The sequence below is a fragment of the Rhopalosiphum padi genome, chromosome 2, assembly GCF_020882245.1.
Source record: "Rhopalosiphum padi isolate XX-2018 chromosome 2, ASM2088224v1, whole genome shotgun sequence".
Taxonomy (NCBI): Eukaryota; Metazoa; Arthropoda; class Insecta; order Hemiptera; family Aphididae; genus Rhopalosiphum; species Rhopalosiphum padi.
In genome coordinates this window covers 53,849,553-53,873,667 of record NC_083598.1, presented here as the reverse complement: position 1 = coordinate 53,873,667, position 24,115 = coordinate 53,849,553, and the positions used below count along the sequence as shown (strand labels likewise).

At 30.5% G+C, this 24,115-nt stretch overlaps 1 protein-coding gene across 4 annotated transcripts in view; it reads right to left on the bottom strand.

Moving 5' to 3' along the window:
* Positions 1 to 1,716: 1,716 nt before the first annotated feature.
* LOC132922664 (protein sickie) overlaps positions 1,717 to 24,115 on the bottom strand; it is an 80,419-nt gene continuing 58,020 nt past the window's right edge. Inside the window, exons 26-37 of one of the 4 annotated variants that reach the window (XM_060986294.1) lie at positions 6,739 to 6,822; positions 6,458 to 6,602; positions 6,225 to 6,367; positions 5,771 to 5,967; positions 5,529 to 5,697; positions 5,322 to 5,439; positions 5,058 to 5,257; positions 4,715 to 4,962; positions 3,995 to 4,141; positions 3,485 to 3,915; positions 3,136 to 3,407; positions 1,717 to 2,748 (exon numbers count right to left, since the gene is read on the bottom strand). In XM_060986294.1, coding sequence (XP_060842277.1) covers positions 2,644 to 2,748; positions 3,136 to 3,407; positions 3,485 to 3,915; positions 3,995 to 4,141; positions 4,715 to 4,962; positions 5,058 to 5,257; positions 5,322 to 5,439; positions 5,529 to 5,697; positions 5,771 to 5,967; positions 6,225 to 6,367; positions 6,458 to 6,602; positions 6,739 to 6,822 — 2,259 coding nt within the window. In that variant the 3' untranslated portion in view covers positions 1,717 to 2,643. The remainder of the gene's footprint in view (positions 2,749 to 3,135; positions 3,408 to 3,484; positions 3,916 to 3,994; positions 4,142 to 4,714; positions 4,963 to 5,057; positions 5,258 to 5,321; positions 5,440 to 5,528; positions 5,698 to 5,770; positions 5,968 to 6,224; positions 6,368 to 6,457; positions 6,603 to 6,738; positions 6,823 to 24,115) is intronic. The other 3 variants (XM_060986295.1, XM_060986296.1, XM_060986297.1) reach the window with 3 other exon arrangements.

Below are 24,115 nucleotides of genomic sequence, written 5' to 3'. Positions count from 1 at the left end.
TCAATTAATGCTGATAATTAATAATTATTATACAATTTAAAATTATGTCTAAATTGATAATCAAACCATTTATACCTATTTTTAGATGTTTTTTAAATACTTACAAAAAGTACAAGCCTTATTATCCTGTAAGGTATCCGAAAAACCAAAAAAAACCCGTTATTATGCAATGTTGTTTATCATTCAACAGGAATTAAGCCAAGTACCTACTTTAAATATATTTTATTTGGTTACAAAGCCACAAGGATATAGGTAATAAAAATTATTGTTTATTTAGGTACAAAATGTAGTGATATAAATTCTACAGCATCTACCATGACCCCGGAAATAATTTGCAGTACTCCAAACACTAAGAAAGTACACAGCTTCGAAGTTAATCCATTAATAAGTCCAATAAAAACACAAGAAAATCATAATTTGCCAACTGATTCATTTTGTGATGGAGACAGTGTCTTAATTCAAAATGTTACAAAAAATAATATTGTTCTAGATAACAAACAAATAGTGACATTACCAAGAATATTAGAACTTAGTGGTTTAGAAATATTGAATACTTCACAACAAACATTTTCAAGCATAGAAGATGGAGGTATATCAAAAATGAATTACTCCTCAAACAATAAACAGAGCAATATATTTATAAGTAGGGACCCCAATTATTTTCAACATGAAAATCAAAATCATTCAAAATCAAATACTAGTTTAATAAGTAACGTATCAAGTCAAGAAGGATCACATAACAGGGAAGAAAAAAAAATGAGTGATAGAAATACAAATTCAATTTATTTTGAAAATGATTTAAAAAAAGTAGAATCCAAAATAACAGGTTTAAAAAAACGACCAATTCCAACTAAAAAAGAAAAGAGTACTATTGTTTTAAAACAAAGTTTAAGTGAAAAGCTTAAAAAAAATATTTCACTCAAGAATAAGTGGTTTAAAAAGTCTTTAACAAGTCCATCAGTTAATAACAATACATCAAACAAAAAACAAATTAATCACAATATTCAGAAATCAACTTCAGAATCGTTGACTAGGATCAATGAAACTTTCAATGATATTTTATTTTCTGATTTTGATATGACATCACAAACACAAATAACAATGAAGCATAATCCAAGTAAGAACATGCATCATAATGAAATAAAAGATTCAAGTTTAGAGTATAACCCAGCACTAAAATCTTCTAATAAACTAAATGATTATGATCATAAAATATATGAATCGAGTATTTGCCATTCAAGTTTGCCCACATTTAGTGACACTAGCATTTTGTCATTTAATTCAACAATGAATTCTGATAAATTAATTTCTATTCAACAACAATTTATAAGTTGGTCATATGATAGTTCCAATGTAATTGATTATGAAGAAAACTACACAAAGCAAAATGGAACTGTAGTATTCAACAACACACTTTCAGAGGAGTACAATTAATTTTATAAGAAATTATAAATATGGTTAGTAATGAGTATTAAACATTATAATAATATAATCAAATCATAATTACCTATTTAATTTTGTGGAATTTTTCATTAGTGAATAACAGAATCATTCATGATATTATGCAACAAATACTTTGACATATATATCAAATAATAATGTAATAAAAGTGTAAAATTACTATAATTTTATTTTTATTATCATTATTAATTTGCTGAAAACATCAAGTTTAAGGAAAACTCGGAATAAAATATTTAGAAAACCATAATACACAAGAATCATAAATTCATAACAGAAAGTATATTGTCACATTTCTGATAGTACAAACTAAAAAGTATAATTTATTTTGCTTTTATTAACAAATAAAAATTTGTACTACATGATACATATAAAAAAAAAACATACAATATATTAATACAGGATAATATTGTTTATAAATACAAAAGCAATTTTTAATATTAACAATAACAGTTTATTAAGCAAGGTATTTATCTACAGTTTTATTTATTAACAAGTAATAATAAGCAAATAAACTATAGTAAGAAAGCACCAGGAAATTTAGATTTAGTAAACAATTTTATATTTTTTTTCTTATCAACTAATAAAGATGTTTAATTTTTCATTTATCTGGAAACAATAGACTAGCAAATAATCAATAAATTAAGGAATTGTAATCAATAAAAACATTTAGATTGATTTTACAGGGAAAAATTATTGTGTATTCAAATTATTACAAAAGTACATTTTCGGACGGTTTAAATAAGATAATATATTTAAATAAATAAATAATGTTATTTTTTTTTATTGTAAAATTTGTTTTAAAAATAATCATGACCGTCTTTGAGCACATTTTATATCTGTATTCTGTTTATTATAATATATAGTATAGTAAAAATGTTTTAAAAAAACTTAAAAGGCAGTAATTTAGTCTTTTGAAAACAAAATTTATTGTCTGTACCAAACGGAAATATTAAAAATATAAAAATAAATTAGTTTGTATAAAATGTTGAGCTTGGAAATGTATTATTTTTATCATTTTTAAGAAACAATATTCTGCCACTTATTAGGGCATTTGGATTTATTACTATTATTTGGTAAACATAATGTCTTTAGGACTTGATTACCAAAAAGTAATACATTTTGGTAAACACAACTTAAAACTATAATAAATTATAAAATCACAAATAAATATATTTTATGAGTTCATAGTGTTGCCAAAGTTCCATTACTATTAGGCAAGTTAATGTCAGTGTCATTTTGAGGACTAGAGTAATTTGCAGCTTCTCGAAGAGTCATCAACATATTTAACTAAATTAAAAAAAAAAGTACATTTATTAAAATTAACTTCATTAAAAATTATTAATTATGTATGATAACCTGAGCCGGAACTTTTATGCATTATATGATTAGCCAATTAAATGTTCAATTAATTGAAGAATATTTTTACTTCAATAAGTCAATAATAAAATCATATAATTCTTGATCTTATGTATGTAATTAAGACAACTTTAAATTGAGGTAATAAAATTTCTATAATTTACTTTAACTTAAAAATTATTTCAAGTTAAATTTAATGTATGCTTTTTTTAAATACTATTTTTTAAATGTAAATAATATTAATAATGTATAATAATAGATAATAATTTTAAGCACATAAAGTCCTTGCCACGATTATAAATAATTATTCAACTTTACCAATGGGTCATTATCCTGTTCTAAGTCATAACCAACATCTTCTGGTCGTATTCTAATGAACGTTTCTATTGTTTTGTGTACTGCATTAGACCAAGGATATGATTGAATGACAAATGAAGCTGGGTCTTTCCATGCTGCTCTTTTTCCGTACAATCTAATGCCTTCACGAATCATGTCCATTACATATGGAACTAAAGAATAGTTCCATAAATCTGAAAACCACATTTGAGATGTTTCTAAATCCATTGGACACGAAACAAATAAAATAGGTCCTAAAACATGAAAAAAAAAAATTAGAATTATGTACATCATTTGTAAAAATAATACAATCTATTCTTGTGAAAATCACCTAGTGTAACTTCAGATGAGCTATGGATCTCGAGTAATTGATTCAAATGATTTCTAACTTCAGGAATCCATTCTACAATACGTTTTAGCTGCGCATTTCTTTGGCCAAGTCGACATTCATGTTCTACAAGTTTACGTCTCAAATGACGACCCAGGAATCCTTTCATTGGTTCCATGTGGTTGGCACAAAGTACCCATCTGAAGTTGTGATGTAATTGAAGACTAGTTGTTGAACATGTTGACTGATTAATAGTTCCTATTATATAAGGACATTTTGGACTTTGAAAACCATTGAACACATCTGGTAAAGACAACGCTTTATGTAAATTGTCTAAGATCACAACACATGGAATTTGAGAAGAGTCACTATCAGCTTGATCTGATATTTCAGACAAATATTGTTGTAAATTTTTATTATTTGTCTCATCAACACTAAAACAATATTTTAAATAATTTTTAAATCCTGTAAAATTTATTAAAAATATTAATACTAATAAGAAATAGGTCTAACCTAAAAGTAACTATAGTTGAAGAGTTGCATTCTTTTCCCATTTTCATTACTAGAAACTCGGCAAGTTTATTCGATAAATAAGACTTGCCAGTACCGCTAGGTCCACATAATATTATTCTATGATGTTCACTTAATAAAGAAACATATCTAAAAATATAAAAAAACACAATTATTTTTTTATTCCGTAAGTGTTTACAAATTAGTAAAATACTTATATAAATAAAAAACTTTATTCAAATTTCAATAAATAGAACTAAAACATTATGTAATACAGTGTTTCTTAAATTTTTTGATATCACGGATTACTGCACAATATTATTTTTAAGCGGAGAATTCCTATGAAAATTATCTTTAAAAAGGAGAGTAAACAACAAAACATGGTAACTGAGTTTTGCGGAACACAGTTTAAGAAACACTGAAGTAATAAGTAGGGATAACCAACCCGCAGCCTTGGATAATTTATGGCCAGTGAAATTTACCACACTTTTACAAAATAATTTATACGTTTACTTATATTTTTTATATTTTTTTTTGTAATGGATCTAAATCTAATACAGGGATATATAATTTAATATATGGCCCATAATTATAATATATTTCCAAAGTTGGCCCGCAAGATCATTTGGGTTGGCCACTATATAAGATAGAATACATCAAATGTATAAAGAAAAATTTATTTTTATGTAAGTATTTTTTTATTCAATTAAATGCAATTAGTACCTCTGGAGAATACTTTTTGGTATGAGAGTATCAAATGCTAAAGCATCTAAACTTCCCGAATGCATGGCACCTTTGAGACAAATAGAAATATTTGAACCATTAGTCATACATTCATATGGAGACTTATCAGGAGGCTTATATTCTTTTGTATTTGATATATATCGTATTATATCTTCAACATGATAGCTCCATATTGAGTCAACACAAAGTCCTAGTTTAGTCATTGGATCAATACGTTCTACATAATCCTTAAAAAATTCAAATGATTAAAGTTTAGTATAATGTTCAAGAATAAAAGAAAGGAGAATATTATTATTATATGTAATAAATATAAGATTCTTACTTTGAATCCTTTGACAACAAGGTGGTCAACCATATCCCATTTTGATTTTGGTGAAATGGGTAATGAAGATATTATGCATGTTTTAGTCTTATTTTCTTTATACTTGTTGTAACTGCCATGACTACCAAGGAACACGTTAAGTTGGACCAACATAGCATCTGAATCTAATGAGGGTAATAACGCTTCTGTTCCTTCATCACCTAATAAAAAATCATTACATGTTAACAAGCACAAATTTTATATACTTAACATTTAAAAATTTACTTTGAGTGTGATTTGATATAGGTGGGGACTGTAAGGAACTACAACTGGACTGAAGGGATTGATTTGTTACAATTTTTTGTAGTCTTTCATTGTCTTGCTTCAAGTTCAACATTTCATCCTGTAAAATAATTTCAATATTGAAATATACTCACAAGGAAAATACGAAAATAATATCAAGAGCTACTATAGTTATAAATTATAACATACCCTCATTTTAATCACGGTGTCCTTTAAGGATTCAAGTTGATGTGCTGAACTCAAAGCTTCTAATCTAATGTCGGTAAGAACGAGATCTTTTTCTCTGAGCTGTTTTCTCAGTTGCTCCACCATTTCTGGACTTGAATCCTGTTCAGCTCGTTCGCAATCATACAAACTCCTAGAAATGTTGATAAAAAAAAAAAACACAATAAGTATAAATATTGATTAAACACAAAATTTGAAGCACGCACGTCGTTGATGAATGGCTGTTCTTGAATCCCAATCCGTTCGCATGTGGAGTATTGAGCATAGGTGATGACGGTGCAGACATGTCAGATAGAAAAGCGCTCTGATGGTTACGGGCTATATGAGCTTCTTCAGCATCTGACAACGAATTGCTGCGATTCTTTTTAGATCGCGAGAACGCCTTGCTAAATGAGCTGCGCAACTACAATTTCAAATTGGAAAATAAAAAGTATAAGTTATTATAAATTATACTATCCACCCGTTTCGTTAATTTTCGCAGTTCAAAATCGGACGGTGTCAAAACAAAATAGAGAAACCAATCCTGAGCAAAATTTACATATTGGCCAGTTAGGGGTGTTGTATAAAAATAATAATAATTAATAACTATGTACAGGAGAAGGGGGAGCGTTTTTTAGATTCTTTTAACACCGATCATCGATTAAAATCTAGACATCATACGGATATGTTTGGTCGTACCCATCCTCTTTTCTTCTTCTTGTCGGCCTCGGATTGCTGTGCCGAACTGGACGCACTGCATGCCGACGACAAGGAATTCAAACTTGAAACCGAATCTGTCGACAATTGACGGGAAATGTTATTACCTAAAGACGACAGACGAGGGTATTAACGCGACACTGATAATTATAGTGGTCACTGATCAGTGCGGATCATTGAAAGAACAAGTAATTTACCAGTGCTAGAATCGGCAACGGAATTGATCGTGTGCCGCCTTTGATGATTGTTACTACTGCCACCGTTTGGATGGTTTCCCAAATCGGCGGAGCTTTGTTTCCTCAGCATCTCCACGGTTTGACGCAGTTCGTGTAGCTCGTGATCCTATAAGTGAAATAGCATACGGTTCAACGATTAATAATAATATTAATAATGAACGAATTTTTTTTTATAATATTGTTTGAAATTTAAATTTATCAGAATTTATAGCGAGGGTTGAAAATTAATGAAATATATTTACCTTTTTCTCGGCCGTGGCTGTCAACTGTTGCAACCTCTGAGTCATGTTCGATAAAGACTGCTCGAATGCAGACACCACGTGCGCCTAGAACAATAATAAATAATAATGTTTATTAATCATAAAAGAAAAAAGTCTAAACTCTAAAATCATAATTCCTTTATGAGCGCAGATGAGATTACAATAATAATAACGATAATAAAAATATTACGTGAGTGGCGGATTGTAAATATAGGGCTGTACCGTGTACCGTACTTAAATTTTTACATAACGTAAACGTTTATATTTCTGCGTATTATTTATTTGAAAATAATAAGCGTATCAAAAATCCATCCACAATTTCAATTCACCTATCATATAACAATGTACCCATATCGCAAGCAATACTATTATGTTTCAATTATCGATAGTGAATGTCTTAGTAAATACATTAATGTCATTTAATTTTCATGTAAAAGCTGAATATAATTACATCGTTTGTCGATAATAGATTAGGAAATGTACCTGTAGTTCGAATGATGTAAACAATAACATACTATAGTAATATACACACAAATATGTTTACCAATTATTAATATTTAAATACATAAACATTTGTCGGATTATAATAATATAATATAATTGGAATTCGAAAAACAAATTATCAGGTATTAATAATATTTTAATTCTGGAAAAAAAATTATATTTTTGTAAATCATTTAGTTATAGTAACAATTAGGCTTATTATAATTTATAAGCAAATCGTAGCAATATATTTATTGCTTCGAAATCGTCGTTTAGTCGAAAATAACGATCAATGTTTTAATTTGTACTATTCGCTCCAGTTGCATTCCGTTCAAGGCAAACTTATATACGTTGGTGATGATTACTATATTATTACTGCTGTCGAATTTATACGGTGAGTAGTTCAAAAAACAATATATAGGTCAAAAAATACGCCGAATCACATATATATTATATATTATAATTTATACAATATTATTCTACGTTCAATACTGTTACTGGAGAAATCGAGAAAAACGAATAAATTGTCGTTAGCCTTCGTCGCACCCAACTGCAGTCAGTGACTTACCAGTTAATAGTTATTAATGGTTGATTTCATTCATATACTCATCTCCAGTGACTATCGTCATAGCAGTGTAACACCACTACACCCTATACAAACCGAACGTAAATGTCAAAAGACCTCAATTTTTTCAAGTATCAAGAGTCAAGAGACTACTAGCCGGGCACAGACCAAACAGATCATAGTTTACGTGTCATGTTGTCAACATCGACTACATCGCACACAATAAGATAATGATCATATAAATCGTCAATGTCGAATAGTAACACAGCGGTGTATTAATACGTTAAAATTATTGTTAATGGGACGTTTAACCTAAAAAAGGCATTGCGAATAAACAAAATAAATAAACAGAAGCTCGACAGAAGCAACAGGATTCAAGCAAACAAAACAAATTGTCACACCTGGAAGACTTCGGTTCTATATACAATATACATTGTGTACACGTTTTCATACAAATATTGTTTAACTATATTATATAGGGCGATTGCAGTCGAACAATAAATAATTCGAGACTATACAGAGGTATAGACTGTTATGTACCTACATATAACGTAATAACTAATAATTTATAAGCATAGCGGAATTGATTAAAATTGATTTGATATACTAACATAATAAAATAAAATATCAATGGTAATGTAGATTTTTTTCTACTGAAGATATCTTAGGTATACAAATCCGAATAAATAATTAAAAATTTAGGTTATTTAAAACGTGGCAAATATATTTTACCAATTAGGTGGCGAACGGTCGTGGATCGTTAGTATAGGTATAGAATATAATTTATAATATTGACGATGCATGGTAGTATCACGCGTCATATTTGAGCGGGGAATCATTTATTTATAACACGAAAATATTTATATATAATGTAATATTGTACAATCAAACAAATTTATCATCCGTAACTGTTATACATTTTAATTATTATATATTTATATTGCATGTAAGTATACTACACTACTATACATATACATTATATCAGTATAATACTATAATACACCGTGAAGAGGAGGATGTAAGTTTCGAGGGACGACAGAGCTCTGGCATGAAAACACTAGGCGCAACTGTGTGTTCTACTATGATATATTATAAATTATAATATTATAGAGAGTATAATATCATTACTATAGTATAATGCCTAATAAAATAATAACGATCCTTTTCGTCCATTACAAAATATCAGACCTATCTTCAAATCCCGAACACCACCGCAAAGCAGACCGCACTTGAACCGCTTCTATTTTTAAAGCACTACTCTTGACGGATGCATGTATGTATAATAATTTATAAATTTATAATATATAGATACTGCATTACTATATATTTTATAACATAATTATACATATATCGTAAAACGAAAACGTTTTTATCACTTTTATATAATATTTTATCAAATACCGTATCTATTGAGTATAATAATTAATAACTAATAAGTTATAAGATTATGGTTTGGTCGTCGTTAGTGTGGAAATATTTCCATATACAATCTTGAGCCGGCGACGTTGTCCATAGGGTCGGTATATGTACATGGAGAGGAAGTCCCAGCCGTTCCTAGTATAATTATTAATAAACCTAATAACTGTAAACTATAATATGTATGTATGTATATATAATTAAAATACCACTCACTCACTCATCGCTACTTCTCAAAAACTACAAAACATAAAAACTTTAAATTTGGAATAGTGGTTTCTCTAATACTAATATTATATCACATTAATATATCTATACATACCCTATAGTAATAGTGTCAAGTGGAGATTATGTCTCATTAATATCTTTGTATTAATTATAGACGAGCACACACACTACGCAGAAAACCGTTTCGAAAGAGATACCAAATTTTTCGTCAATCCTCATATTACTATAGAGTATATACTGCTGCGGTAGCGTACATATATAACCACAACATATGAACCCAAATACCAGATGACCATCGATGTGTCTAGATTCTCCGGACGCAAATGTTTCATTTGAGTGACTGAATATTATTATATTATAATACGTAGTGTTGGCCGATTAACGCAAAAAAAACCAAATAAGATATAGCATTGACAGAGCAAATACATAAGAAATATAAAAAGATGGGAACCTAAAACCTAAAATTCGACGCTAAATTTGAAATATATACAAGTATAATATTTATACAGATGTGGATTGGCAATTACATATTATACAATCCTACAACGAAACGCGAACACAAAAAAATAATAATAAACATTCTGTCGCACAGGCGGAGTAATAGAAAAATATTTTTATTATTTACTGAAGTCGCTGTCGATCGTTTTGAATCCGAAACAAATCAGAACACTATCACACGTCACCGCAATCATTGCATACACTTGTAACGGAAAACGGATAAAAATCTGTACGGATGGTTTTACAATATGCGTACACAGGAAATACCTACCAATAACATTACACACGTATAAAGCAGTATAGATTTTTAACCGGCAGAGAAGCATTTTCACAATAGTTAATGCAAATGTAATATAATACGATAGAAAAAAAAATAAAACAAAAACAGAGTTTCGACATCCACGAGTCAAAGTAAATACATAAACGACACACAACTGTTTTTGTTTTTAAACCACCCACTCGCCACATACTATAAGTACACAAACATCGCACATCGTACAGCGATACGCGGAAAAAAAATAAAAAAAAAACAAGACTAGTCTAAACTCTCGCAAAAGTAAAAACATCGTCACAGCAATATTATGGTGTACACAATACATACACATACCATTTCGTCGACAGAGGTATTCCCACACCAATCTTTGGGGTCCCTTTGTGTATCACTAAAATATATTTACCTAATGATAAAAATACTGTAAAAAAATACTCTCCAACACTATAGATCACCCACATCCCCTACTATCTAATATTTATTTTATGACTCTCCCTGATAATTCACTGTTACTTAAAATGAAATTGGCCACGCAACCTTCTAAACAAATAAAAATATATACATATAACATATGAAATGTAATCAAACCCAATCAAGCAGACGCAGTGTTTCTGGACGACCAGCGACCCCTCCCGTCATAGCATTAAGATTAATATACAGTAATCTCGCAATAAGGAATTTAGCTATTGTTTCATTTTACAATAATTTACATATTATCGTACATTTTATAATAATTTTCATATTATTGTACATTTTCTTTATTTATTATTGGTAAAAAATAATATCTTATTAATACATTTTTCTCAGAAATTTTTCACTTATTCACATCAAAGATCAATCACGAAACATTAAGTACACCATAGTAGTAATCGCTATAAATATTGCTTTAATATAAATCCGTTCAAGTGCAGCGGTTTTTGTATGCAATAATTTAACATGCAGTGTATTACACTGAGTTGTCATCTATTCGTGTGTTGTTAACATATTATGTGTGAGGAATATTGTTAGGAACTTAGGAAATGGACATTTTGTTCTTTAAGAAGAATCGTGAGTGAACTTCATTAAAAACACACTGCTGGTATAACTCGCGCGGTGCTCTTTGATCCGGTGCATCGGTGGCCGCCGACCAATTAGAACACGTACATCCCTCGTATTCAGACATTTCATAGATTAACTGACCATTGCCTTCGATTTTTCATCACATGACAACGGCATATGGTATGTTGTACAGGTTAAACTGTTTGACTTGCGAGAACCTCACCGTTATAATTGACGGTTCCGTATAAACCATGTTGTTCTTGGTTTTCTTGGAAAAAGCTGATAGATAATGTAACTATCTATAGTCGTCACCCTTAGTAAAAAAAAAAAGAAAGACGTTGTAACCAAAAACGCGAGTCCGATGATGCAGCTACCACCCTAAAATCTTCATCATAAAATATATCGTTGTGTGCAGATACAGCAATGTAATATCTTGTCACGTTTATTTGAACCAAGTACCAATCGTTTGTCCGTGCTCGGTTGGATACATAATTTTACTTGCACAACAAATAATAACATATTATTGTTCATATCGACAGGAAAGAAAAACGGAAACTATATTATTTAAACTAAGTTTAGCGACGGCACTAATAATGTCTAAAACGTCAATAACTCGAAGTAGATAATCGTGCTTGGAATTAATATATATACTTATTTTGTTATAGCGTCTTCTCGTACATACTGTCTACCGTATAATATAAACACGATACTATAACTACAAGTGTCAATGGTAAGTAATAATAATATTATGATAACAATGACCATTGATCATTATTATAGAAGCACTACTGTTTTAAATATTTAACAATATATTACTATATGTGCCATGGTTGATCCAATTGAATGTTATGATATCGCGTGATGTCTTCGTCCGACCGCGGAGTGAATCCTCTATTTTCAGCTGCCATGACTACCTTTTACTATTATTATTATTATTAATATTCATTACTCGTTCCCTTGAGGCCAATTTCCTGTTTTAACTGTTTAAGGCACATGCCACACGCACACCGCTGCTGTTACGGATTTTATGTATATGTATATACATGCAAAAATATACATACATAGGTAATAGTAGTAAAATATGTTATTATACAAATAAGGAAATATATTAACAAATTACGTAATCCTTATCACATAATATATGATCGATTAAAACGAATGAAAAAGGTAAATTAATTTATACGATGCGGCGCGATTTTCGTTTCAATACAGGGAGGGGTAGAATCTACAGTAAAAAATAAACGCAGGGACACGCGAGTGAAAACTAGTTTTTTCCATGTATAGGTAGGTAAGTTTTCGTGTGTCCGATCCATTAATTTTCAGCTACTGCTTTCTAATTTTCCAACACTTTCTCCGAACAACGGCGACACGGCGTCAATTTTCTCGCGATCAAAATCGTTATCATTAAATTATTATTTTCACCGACGTGGAACGTGCAGCGGACATGGAAATGGATACTCGCCGTCTCGGTAATATGCCGTGTACATAATAAATATTATAATTCATAATATTATATAAGAAACGTTTAGTATAGTTGCAGTGACGCACAGTCACAGTGTCATCGAAAAGCAAACGTCTAATATAATGGAAAAAAAGTTGTAATTATTACAAAAAATAAAATAAAATTATATACACGTCAATGCGATAAATACGTAATAATAATATATACTATATTATAATGTATACAAAATACAAGTAACAAGTACGATTTCAAAACGATATTTTATATAATGCTGTTTTTTATAATAAACATATAGGTACTATAAACATATACGAATCGCACAATAGTCCATATAATTTGACCGCTACTGCTACGACCACCACGATGATGTTTGTTATTTATTATTATATTTTGTTCGTTTCTCTTATCGATCGTGTACGATATTGTATTATATATTTATATCTTTATAATATATGATATTATGTATTGACTGTTAAATATAGCACGTAGAAGAGATGTGTATACTTAATTTGTTTAACGCGCGCTCGTAAAATAATTGTTTGACATGTCTTTCAAAAAAAAAAAAAACGAAAAAAAAAGATTTCGTTTTACGATACCATTGTTGTTCTGAGATAGACCATTATTATTGTATGGCATTAATGACGTATAATATTATTATTGTATAGGTGTATAAACAAAATTTGATTTTATCGAAAACATAACACGCAGTACTTAACTTTATGTCTATATGTGTATACTGTATACACATTTGAATTTAATTAAATTGCACGAGGAATCAAAAGACATTGTTTTTGTCGATAAGTTTGCGATTGAAATACAATAATTTAAAATTATAACATACACGACAAATAAAAAGGAACACAATAGATTAAATAGCAGTGTACATATTAATATAAAAAAAAATAATAACCAGGAAATATATAAGAATAGCTAATTAAATAATAAATCATATCAAACTTGCTCGAAACAAGTTCAATAATAATAATAGCGTATTTAATTCACGTCAAAGTCAACGGTAAATGTGATAAGTGATAAATATTAGAAGTAGTTCTATTATTATTGAATATAATTTGCTTGTATACGAACAATATAAATTAAAAACGGTAAACAAAGAAATACTTAATATATATAAGATTGATGCTGAGCTTTTATTAGTGTCGATATTAATAATTAAAACACTTAATTGACTTTTTTTATTGTTATTTTATTTATTATTACTCACGTGTCGCTTATACACTATATAAATTATAAATACAAGAATATAATAGCCACTGTTCCGATTTAGATAATTTTTTTAATTTTAACAACTAATAATAAAATTTGATTAGAATTTCAGAAATTAATCTTGAAAACGTTATTAGCAATTGTTAATTTACTACCATAAAATACGTCATTTTAAATTTGAAGGCGGCAACATAATAATATAATATATATAACGGATTAATTACAAACTACGATAATATTATTAAATATTAATGTTATAGAACAGATCAAGTGTCAAAATATATAATTTAGTTATTGGCTTATTACATATAGATGCATAATGTTTTAAAAAATAGACTATGGAGTACACGACAAAGTGATAGAATAATTTTTTATTTTGTCTATATCATACGTTTTGTAATATAGTTAAGCGATATTATTATAATATTGAAGGTAAAATCAAATAATCAAGCAAAATGGTTGTTATTACACACCATATTCCATGTAGAACTATTATAGTGATGTGATAAATTTGAAAATACAACATTAAAGATTTTTAAAAAACCAAAAGCGTACATTTGCGATATTTAAATCATTCAACTTCATATAAATGTTAATTTGTTTCTTAATTATTACAATAACCTATATATTATGTTACAATATATTATAGGTAATTAACGTTTCGGGTAATATATTATATGTGACTGGAGTAAATTAAATCATAATTAGAGTTATTTTCATACTTTTTTTAAAATTAATAATTAGTTTAATTTTAGTTAATAATTAAGGAAAAACAATATACGCGTTTTTTATGATTTTAATTATTTCCAATGTAACACCGAGACTTCGGTTACTAATAATAAATAATATAAAATACAATTCCCTTTATTTGTATATAATTCTATAAACAAACGTAGGTAATTTTATTTATGTCGTACCTTTCAAGTTTATTCACATTCATGGCAAGTACTATTTTGAAATGCATGTACATACTAAGACCACTCCTATAGTATACAGGGTGATTATTTTTACGAAAATGTATCATGTATCAGTTTCATACATAATTAACAGTTTATAAAATTAAAAATTAATCTAATAATAATAGTTGAGCAAAATGCCAATATAATCCATGGATTAGTTTGGCACAAGGTACTTCGTACCTACTTATTGTTTAAAATCAAATTTAGTTACTTTATTTAAGTATAAAATAAAACAAATAAAACAATTTGGACGTCTGAAAATAATATGTTGATAAACTTTTAAAATCATGGACATGAGCTGTCACTGATTTAATACATGTTGTATCACGTTGTCGTGAGAAATAATACCTGATAAGTGATAAGTGATAATATTATAATACTGATTGGGTCAATTAATCGGGAGAACTCGAAAATTGTGTTATACAATTTATTATAAATAATGCTGTAATTTTTGGTATGCTAAAATGGCTGAATTTAATAAAAATGTTTGCAAAGATATAAATAGGTACGTATATTTATATTATACATTATATATTATTTTTTTTTAGTTACGAAAAAATAGTTTCAGTTAATAATGTTGAAGTTTTAATTTTAATATAAGTATGTATTATATTTCTGTCTGTACACCAACAATATTATTAAGTTCTTACGTTTAATACATTTTAAAACTACACGAATAAAAAAAAAATTGTAACTGCATTTAGAATTATTTTGATAATGATCATTTAAAATGTAGCAACCTTATTATAGAAGCCGTTCGTAAATCGCAACAATAGGCAATAGTCGTGTGTACATCTATAGTACACGTTCAGAAAATATAACTGATAATAGATAGATAACATAATGATCCAAGTCCTTTTTATTATAACACACATGCCCGACCGTTATAAATTGTAATAAATAATAATATAGAGATTATACGCGAATGATAAATTATTATCGTATTTTCGTCGATGATCGATCTAAATATTGTTGTTCGCTCGTGTACAAGTATACCTGCACGTGCGGAGTATCTTTTCGGCAACTCGACAGCATCAATTTACTTCATCACTCGGACATGTTTTTATAATCACCAGTTCTTTTTTCCAATCGAAGCGAACACAAACAACATTCAACAAGACTATAATAAAGCTGATTAGAATAACACAAATTAAAATCATTTAACATCCATCAGATTTGCACAATAACTGACCTACAAATTACAGCATGCAGTGGTCGAAGAGTTAATGAATTGGTCGATGATAACACGACACACTTTAGTATAGATGTTCAATACAAACAACAATTAATTGTTCATTTTTTTTTACGAATAATAATAATAATAATAATAAATTAATGCTTTATAACGTGGGCATCAATAATGATGAAAAAAATTACCTTTGTTCGACTTAATAAAAATACATATTGTACCGAGTATTGTACGGACAAAAACAGACATGGGAGCATGTGTGAGAGTATATTTTATATTAAATTATGTATAGTCGACAAATCGTACGCATAAATTGATGTGCAATATTATAAATATTTGATTAAAAAACGGTTCTTTCCGACGATTAAAACGACAACAATTTCGGAGCTTAGCCAATAGTTTACGTCATAATTCACAATACTAAATAATAATTATACATATTATGATGCAAGTATACATAAATCAAAAACATAACATCGATTATCAACTCGATATATTATTGCGACGTTATCGCAGTCGGTATCCGTCTTTATTACGATTTTGATAGAATGCCAACCGATTTTCACACAATGTTACCTTAGACACGACATATCACATATTATACGATATCCCGATCGACCGACAATGACGGCGACCACGCGTAGTAGTAGGAATGAGGACGGACTGACAATTGACGGAATACAAAAACATAATAGCGAAATCATTGGCTTTGAAAAAATAAGAAAAGCAATTTAAATTGTAGGTACAATAAACCCGTGAAAATAATAATAATAATAATAATAATAATAATAATGCACACCATTACATGAGTGCACGCCATACACACTCGTAACAACATTTTTTATCATTGTGTGCTGAAGGCACCTACCTATAAAATAAAAATTGGATTTTCACGCTTTTTACGTGTTTGGTATTTATACTATTAGCATATTTTGTTGCATCATTGATTAATTGTTACTAGTATGTAGTATTTAGATTTATAATCAATGGATGTGCATAGTGTGGTGGACGGATTTCCGGAAAAAAAAAATGGGATCGAAAATAACAGACGACAGGTGTCCCATCCATACCAGTTCGGACACCGGATTTGACCGCGGGGGGTAAGGTAAACCATTATTATGAATTGTGTAGATACACCAGAATCCAGATCACTTCTGAAGATTTTGCCAAGGTGACCACCGACCAAATCTCCGAAACGTGTCAGTGCATCAGACAACAATTTAAAAACCATCAATGGTGTATGGTTGACCTTGTCGAACCACCATTATGACATAAAATGGATTGTGCATCCCCCATTTCTATACTATATGATAGCAAGTGCCAACATTATTTTAAAGAGATAGGCAGTCAACAAGGCATTCAATATTAGTCCATATGATGAGACCTAACATATTGTATACCACATAAAAAAAAAAAAATAAAAATAAAAAATAATAATACTTGCCTCCGGACCTTTTTCCAAATATTTCCTTTCTATAGACATAGAATACAATTATAGTGGCTATCATTAAAAGGTAGCTCAACTGTGAGCTTTCCTTCACTGCCCTATCACTGTCATCCCTCCTCCAATTTACTCATTGTACATAACTTGTATAGATTGTAAATATTCAATAAACGCTATATTTAAAAAAAAAAAAGTGGCTATCATCACCGCTAGGAAGGCGGGAAATTATATTTAAAAAATTAAAAATCGGGAAGCGCACCCCACGCGTAAAATTACAAAAAAAAAAAAAGAAAGAAAAAAAACGAATCAATACTAATACTGAAAATTTGGTTTCTTTTGCGAGTTCTGCGGCCATACGATATTTATATCAATTTTGTATATTAAATTTCACCTTTTCGGTGTCGTCCGACGACGTGGATCCAAAGTCGGCACAACTCTTGGGCCGCCGACGGGTCGCTATTTCCCACCAGGGCACGTCGGACGGCAACGGGGGCAGCGCGGCGGCCGCTCCAGTGCACGATTTGGGCCTGAGGCCCGAGTACAGCTGAAGCTGTTCGCCACCGACGTGCTCGCTGACCGGTTCCAGGTGCAAGCCTACGGCCGCGGTGGCCGCACGCCGCCGCTTGTGGCCGACGTAATGGTGCGGCCGGCGGACCGTGGCAAAACCGTCGTGCACCGCGGTGGACGCCGGATCCGCGGCCACGGCGGTACGGCCGATCGTGTTATTGTTGTGATGGTGGTTTCGATTCTGGTACATCATCGTTGTCCACACTCGGTCGCGATGATTACGACGTGACTGCTGATGGACGGGCACTGATCACTGACTGACGTGGTGTCGCTGCGACGCAGTAAACACGTTCGCGCCGGCCGACCGGACTGGACTGAAGCGACGACCCGACGTGCGACTACAGCCGCGCGGCACGCGGCGCGAGCGCGCCACGCCGTCAAACGACACGCAGCGACGATTGGCGACGACCGCATGAGAACCACCGACCCTACAGTGTTTTTGTTATTGTTGTCGTGAATTATCATTTCAATAATTTGGTGTACCGTTTTTCGTTTCGGTTAGGAGAAACAACCACAATTTCTAATGGATAAAGCACGAAATATACACTATACAGAAGTATACTTCTTATCCCGCAGGAGCTCCGGAGTGTACGCAATGCAACTATGCAAGCAATTTTTTTACTATGCACGTCTGTAAGTAAGTTTAAGTTGTAGTCGCCAACCGAATGCACCACAATGAGATCGACCAATACTGGTACGAGAGACGTTTATAATAACACATTACATAATATTTGTCGACGTGTTGGAAAAAAAACGAAAACAAACCGTAATGAGCGTCTATTCGACGTTTCGACGCGAGTACACGCGACAATACGTTTCAGTAATGACTACATTATTATTTTTATAATAATATACACACACGATAATAACATGTAAACCAATACGCCGCCGCCTCATCAATTGGCGCGCGCGCGTGTGATGTTTTTGTGCGTATGCGGTGGAAGGGGTCGTTAACATATTAATATTGTCGAGCGAGAACTCCGGTTATGCGGTTGTTTAAAGGGACGGGCCGGATATCGTCGTATCTCGACTCTAGAGGATAGAGCACATCCGTATAATTCGCAAACACGTCCATAGCTTAGCAAAAAAGTAAAAATAAAGGCACTTCTAAAAATGCACCCATAATATTCAAGTTAAATTATACTCAAACAATAATATTAATAATTATAATGACTCAAATGTTATTCGAAAAACGTGAGTATTATTTACAAAGGAGAAATTAAAAAACTTCCAGGCTACTCCCCGGGTATTATATAGTATGTCAGAACGATAATTAATAATAATTAATGTATTGTTTTTTTGAACGCTTTCTGAACCCTACTATCGAGAAATATCGATATTGCATACATGATGATGGCCGTAGGCGTTTGGATTATTTTATTGTTAATATATTTCGCGTCATTGGTGTTGTAATTAAAACATTATTTAATCGTAATGACTATTTTAATATTCAAGATATGATCTTGATGAAATCGACAACCGATAGTTATAACTTAATAAAATTAAAAATTATAGCCAAAGGTATTAGGTATGTCGTAGTATTTATTATACAAAAATGGTCTTAATATAGTTATGGAACTAAATTATAGATATAAACATTATGTATAAAAATATATATAACTATTGTTTAATTTTTCCATTTATGTGACATTTTAATTTTCGTATAAATGGCGAAACTCGAAATTTCTAGATAATAACGATAAATTGACGCACGGAAGAACCCGCGTTCCCGCCCGGCCACACCACAGGAAGCGGGTTCTTTTGACGTAATCACGTCGACACGATAGACCAGAAAATACATCCATTCAAATTATTAGTATATAGTGTAAATGAATTCGCTTGAAATAGTTATCATTTAAGTAATTCACTGTTTTATTTTTAAATGTAGTGATTTATACAGTATACTTGTATACATCGTACTCAGCCAAATATTTGGTAAGTACATGAAATAATAAATATTAATAAGGAAGGAAATAACTATAAAATAAAAAAAATGATCATTTTACGTGCGTATTATCTCAACGTTGACGGATAGTACAACAGCTGCAGCGGTTATACTATTTTCTAAATATTATAATTTGATCGTCTTAATTAATTCTAAACTTAGTTAAACCATTGTTTTAGTGAACAACTTCCTTAATAAAAAAAAAAGACCGCCCATCCAATTATCTTAGGAATACCTGCATAACATATATTATAATATAGCATAAGTAGTAAGTAGTATCGATGTGTTAACAACCTCAAATCCGACAAATCTGAGAATGTTGTGTTTGACTCAAAGAGACTAAAAAATAAACGTAAGACAATAAGAAATTAGTAGTACCTTATATTATATAAATGTAATATTATGTCAGTCACGTTTTTTTTTCAATAAGATTGAGTTTAGGACAGAAGTCAAATATTCCATCAACACCATACACTACCATATTATACAGGGGGGAAATAATAGCTTCATTATACTATACGTCTATACATGCATGCATTAAACACGTTCATATTACATAAACACCTGGCTATATCTAGTGAGTTAATAAATAACGTTTGAACCTTCACGGTCTGTCTATCATGAGCCAAAACAAGTCTAATTAGATAAAAATGCATTCGCATAATTATAAGGTTTATGTCTCCAGGAGGGGAGGGGAGAGAGCGAGATAATTTGAATATAAATCTATTTATTTTCGTATGGATATTTTATTATAATATTCTATAAGATCAAGAGTAAATAATATATTATATGGTTTTATATTCTAGCTATTCTGAGCTATCTAAAAAGTTAAGGTAATCTGCTTTTAGTTATATCATTGAAATATATAGGGAGGCAAATAATCATCAAATTTAGATTGTAGTTAGGTTAATCAAACCTGTTTTTGTATAATATGCTATCTGCTTGAGAAAAAAATTATCATATTTAACAAATTGTACGTGTTTTAATAAATAAATAATCAGGATTATTTAAATAAATTATTTTCGATGAACAATATTATTAATTAGGACCTACTTACTGAAAACCGTATAATTGTATTATAATCACAAAAGCATATACCTACACATAGTGCGTATATGGATATAGATACACGGATAATTATTATTCGTTTAATTCATTACACAACAATAATAATTAGTGTACTACTATAATTTGCATTTTGCGCATATAAACGTAAGATAAGTACCTATTATATATTTAAATACACGTAGCAGTACAGTGCGTAATTGAATCCGATCAGAAGCGGTCTACAACTATTACTGTGGATAAGTAATATAACCATTAATTATACGTACAAAACAGTACGTATATGACGCATGTACACGTTGCTTTTAAATTGTCTTTAATTATCGTTTCCATTCCCGTTATTAGGCGGTGTATAATAATATAATTTATATAATAAACAATATCTTACGTACGAGAGTCGTGTGTTCATAAAACGCATCGCCGGTTGAAATGCATACACACCGGCACGAGTGTACGGTAATTGCCCGTTTACTATTGTCTATTTAATACATAATATTACATAATGTACGTATAGTAATCGTAGTATAATATACGCGCGGTATCGGGGGGCAGAGGCATTATAATATTTGCCATTTCTTTACTCTTGTATTCACACACGAGCGCGCATAATACAGAGTGTATTACGAAAATCAGACAAGATGATTGCATTGAAATTGAATATTATAAATAATACGCGAGATCTTCCCAATACATCCACTCTGTATAAAATAATATTATATTTAAAGGTCTCGAACTGGGAATCGTTCGACGATCGTATATTATTATCCAAGATCCGCAGTCGTATACCGCAGTGCAGAATTAGTACGAATAGTACGTCGACTGTTCATATTATGTGTATAGGAATTTTGCAACAATATAGACTCAAGTGCACAGACTACAGACATAGGTACTATATACTACAGCAAAAATAATAATAGTAAACGGTCACCGATTTGGTTTTATTATTTTATTATTTCTTTTTCACTCGCACAAAACACGTCTTGTCTAGCGTACATATATAGCACCGATATTAGTAATGGAAAAAAATCGTCATTGCTACGGAACATCATATTATATGGTGTACTACGCAGGCGCGATGACGAGTAGGCACGAGGGACGATGAAACTATATAGTAAATTGGCTTTGATTGACGGACACCACCAGTTACCGTTGCGACAATGGAGTATGGACAAATACGCAGTGCAGTTACAGTTATCTACGACGTGTAATAATGTACATGTTTTTTCTCTTAGCGAACGTTTCGTAATATGGAACATCGGCGTCGTTTACGGCTCAAGTATATATAATGACATATTTCAAATAGCATTTTTACGGTTTTCAATTTTTCGTAGTGGGATTTTAATTGGAATTTAATAGTAACGGCGGCCACCAAAGCAGACTATTATTATGTACGGTCCAAATGAACCAGACAATATGATAGAATATGACTAAAATATCACAGTCCCTACTTCCTAAGTATAATGTATCGGCGTCGATTCAATAAATTGTGACATTAATTGGAGTCATTATACTATAATAGTCTTTAAAACACTTAAAGGTTATTATACGATTGCAGTTGATTATAATCATCGCATTACCTACCTCCCGTAATCCCGTCTGATGTCCGTGTATATTTCTATATAAATATAATATGATAACGATTTTGGACTGCTTGTATCTCGGAAGACCTCACAATATTATGAAATATTAATTACGATCATGATCCGGTACTCCGGCCGGCCAGTAGTAGTATTGTCTACAAAATCCACGCTGTGTCCAAAATGGAACGCGTTTTTAAGAATGGGCTACCTATATAGGCATATTTGATTTTCAACTCTGACAAGGTAAAAAATAACGGCGTAGAAACGGAAACCACACCCAACAACCGAGATGATATAGGTACCCTAATACAATTTTCCCCTTTTGGCTTTTGGAATATCGCGTGTGATCGAATATGTTTTGCTATATGACTGTGACGCACACCATCATGCCCATTATTATAATACGTACTTTACCAAAAATGTCCTGCACCCTATCACAAATTCAAAAAAGATACCTGCCGAGGAAAGGGATGGGAAAGTAAACATAATATAATAATATTATGTTTTCATATACGAACGATGTTTGCACGAACTCATGTATCACATATTTTTCAATAAATTATCGTCATCCATAATTAAAAACTTTTTAGCCTAACCAAGTGGTTATACTATATGGATATACTATAAACTTTATTATTGAAGTGAATAGATCATAGTGAACTATTGTAAACAACACAACTATTGCGGTTTTGAATTTACAATAATATATTAGATTACCAACTGGCAACTTCCTACCTAAGTCATGGCGGATTAGCGTATCATATTTTATATATATATTATATATACATATACATTAGGTATACCACATACAGTATAATATATAATATAGGATATTATAATGTATGAAGGGAGGGATAAAAAAATAAAAAAGATACCTAAGTAATACCTACTACCGAAGTAGTGAGGACTAAATCAGACAGTTTTAAAGTGATAAATCATAAATATATAAAATATTGAAAGTACTAAAATTAAAGTATACTTTTTTTTTTATCAATTAACTACGTCGTGTATCGTATATGCATAAAAAACAATTAATTAACGAATGACCGCGTGACTTGTCTGTAAACAAAATTATTACAAATAAATGGATAATTTTGCCAGCGAATTGTTAATTTAAAAAAAAACATAAATACAATATGCACAATATGAATATTTGATTTTAACACGCGTGATTGATAGGTACAATATATGATCTCGTGAATTAAAATTAAGTAGAAAATAATATATAATATGTTGATAAAAAAACAAGCGGAATGAGATATTATACAAAAATAGGTTAAAGTTACATTATAACTGAATGATTAGTTTACTGAAAATTGATATATACAAAATTAAAAATTAAAATTAAATTATCTTTTAGCATAAAAAAAAAGTAAAGATGTCTGATGTTATAAGAAACGACCAAAATAGGTAGGATTTATTTGA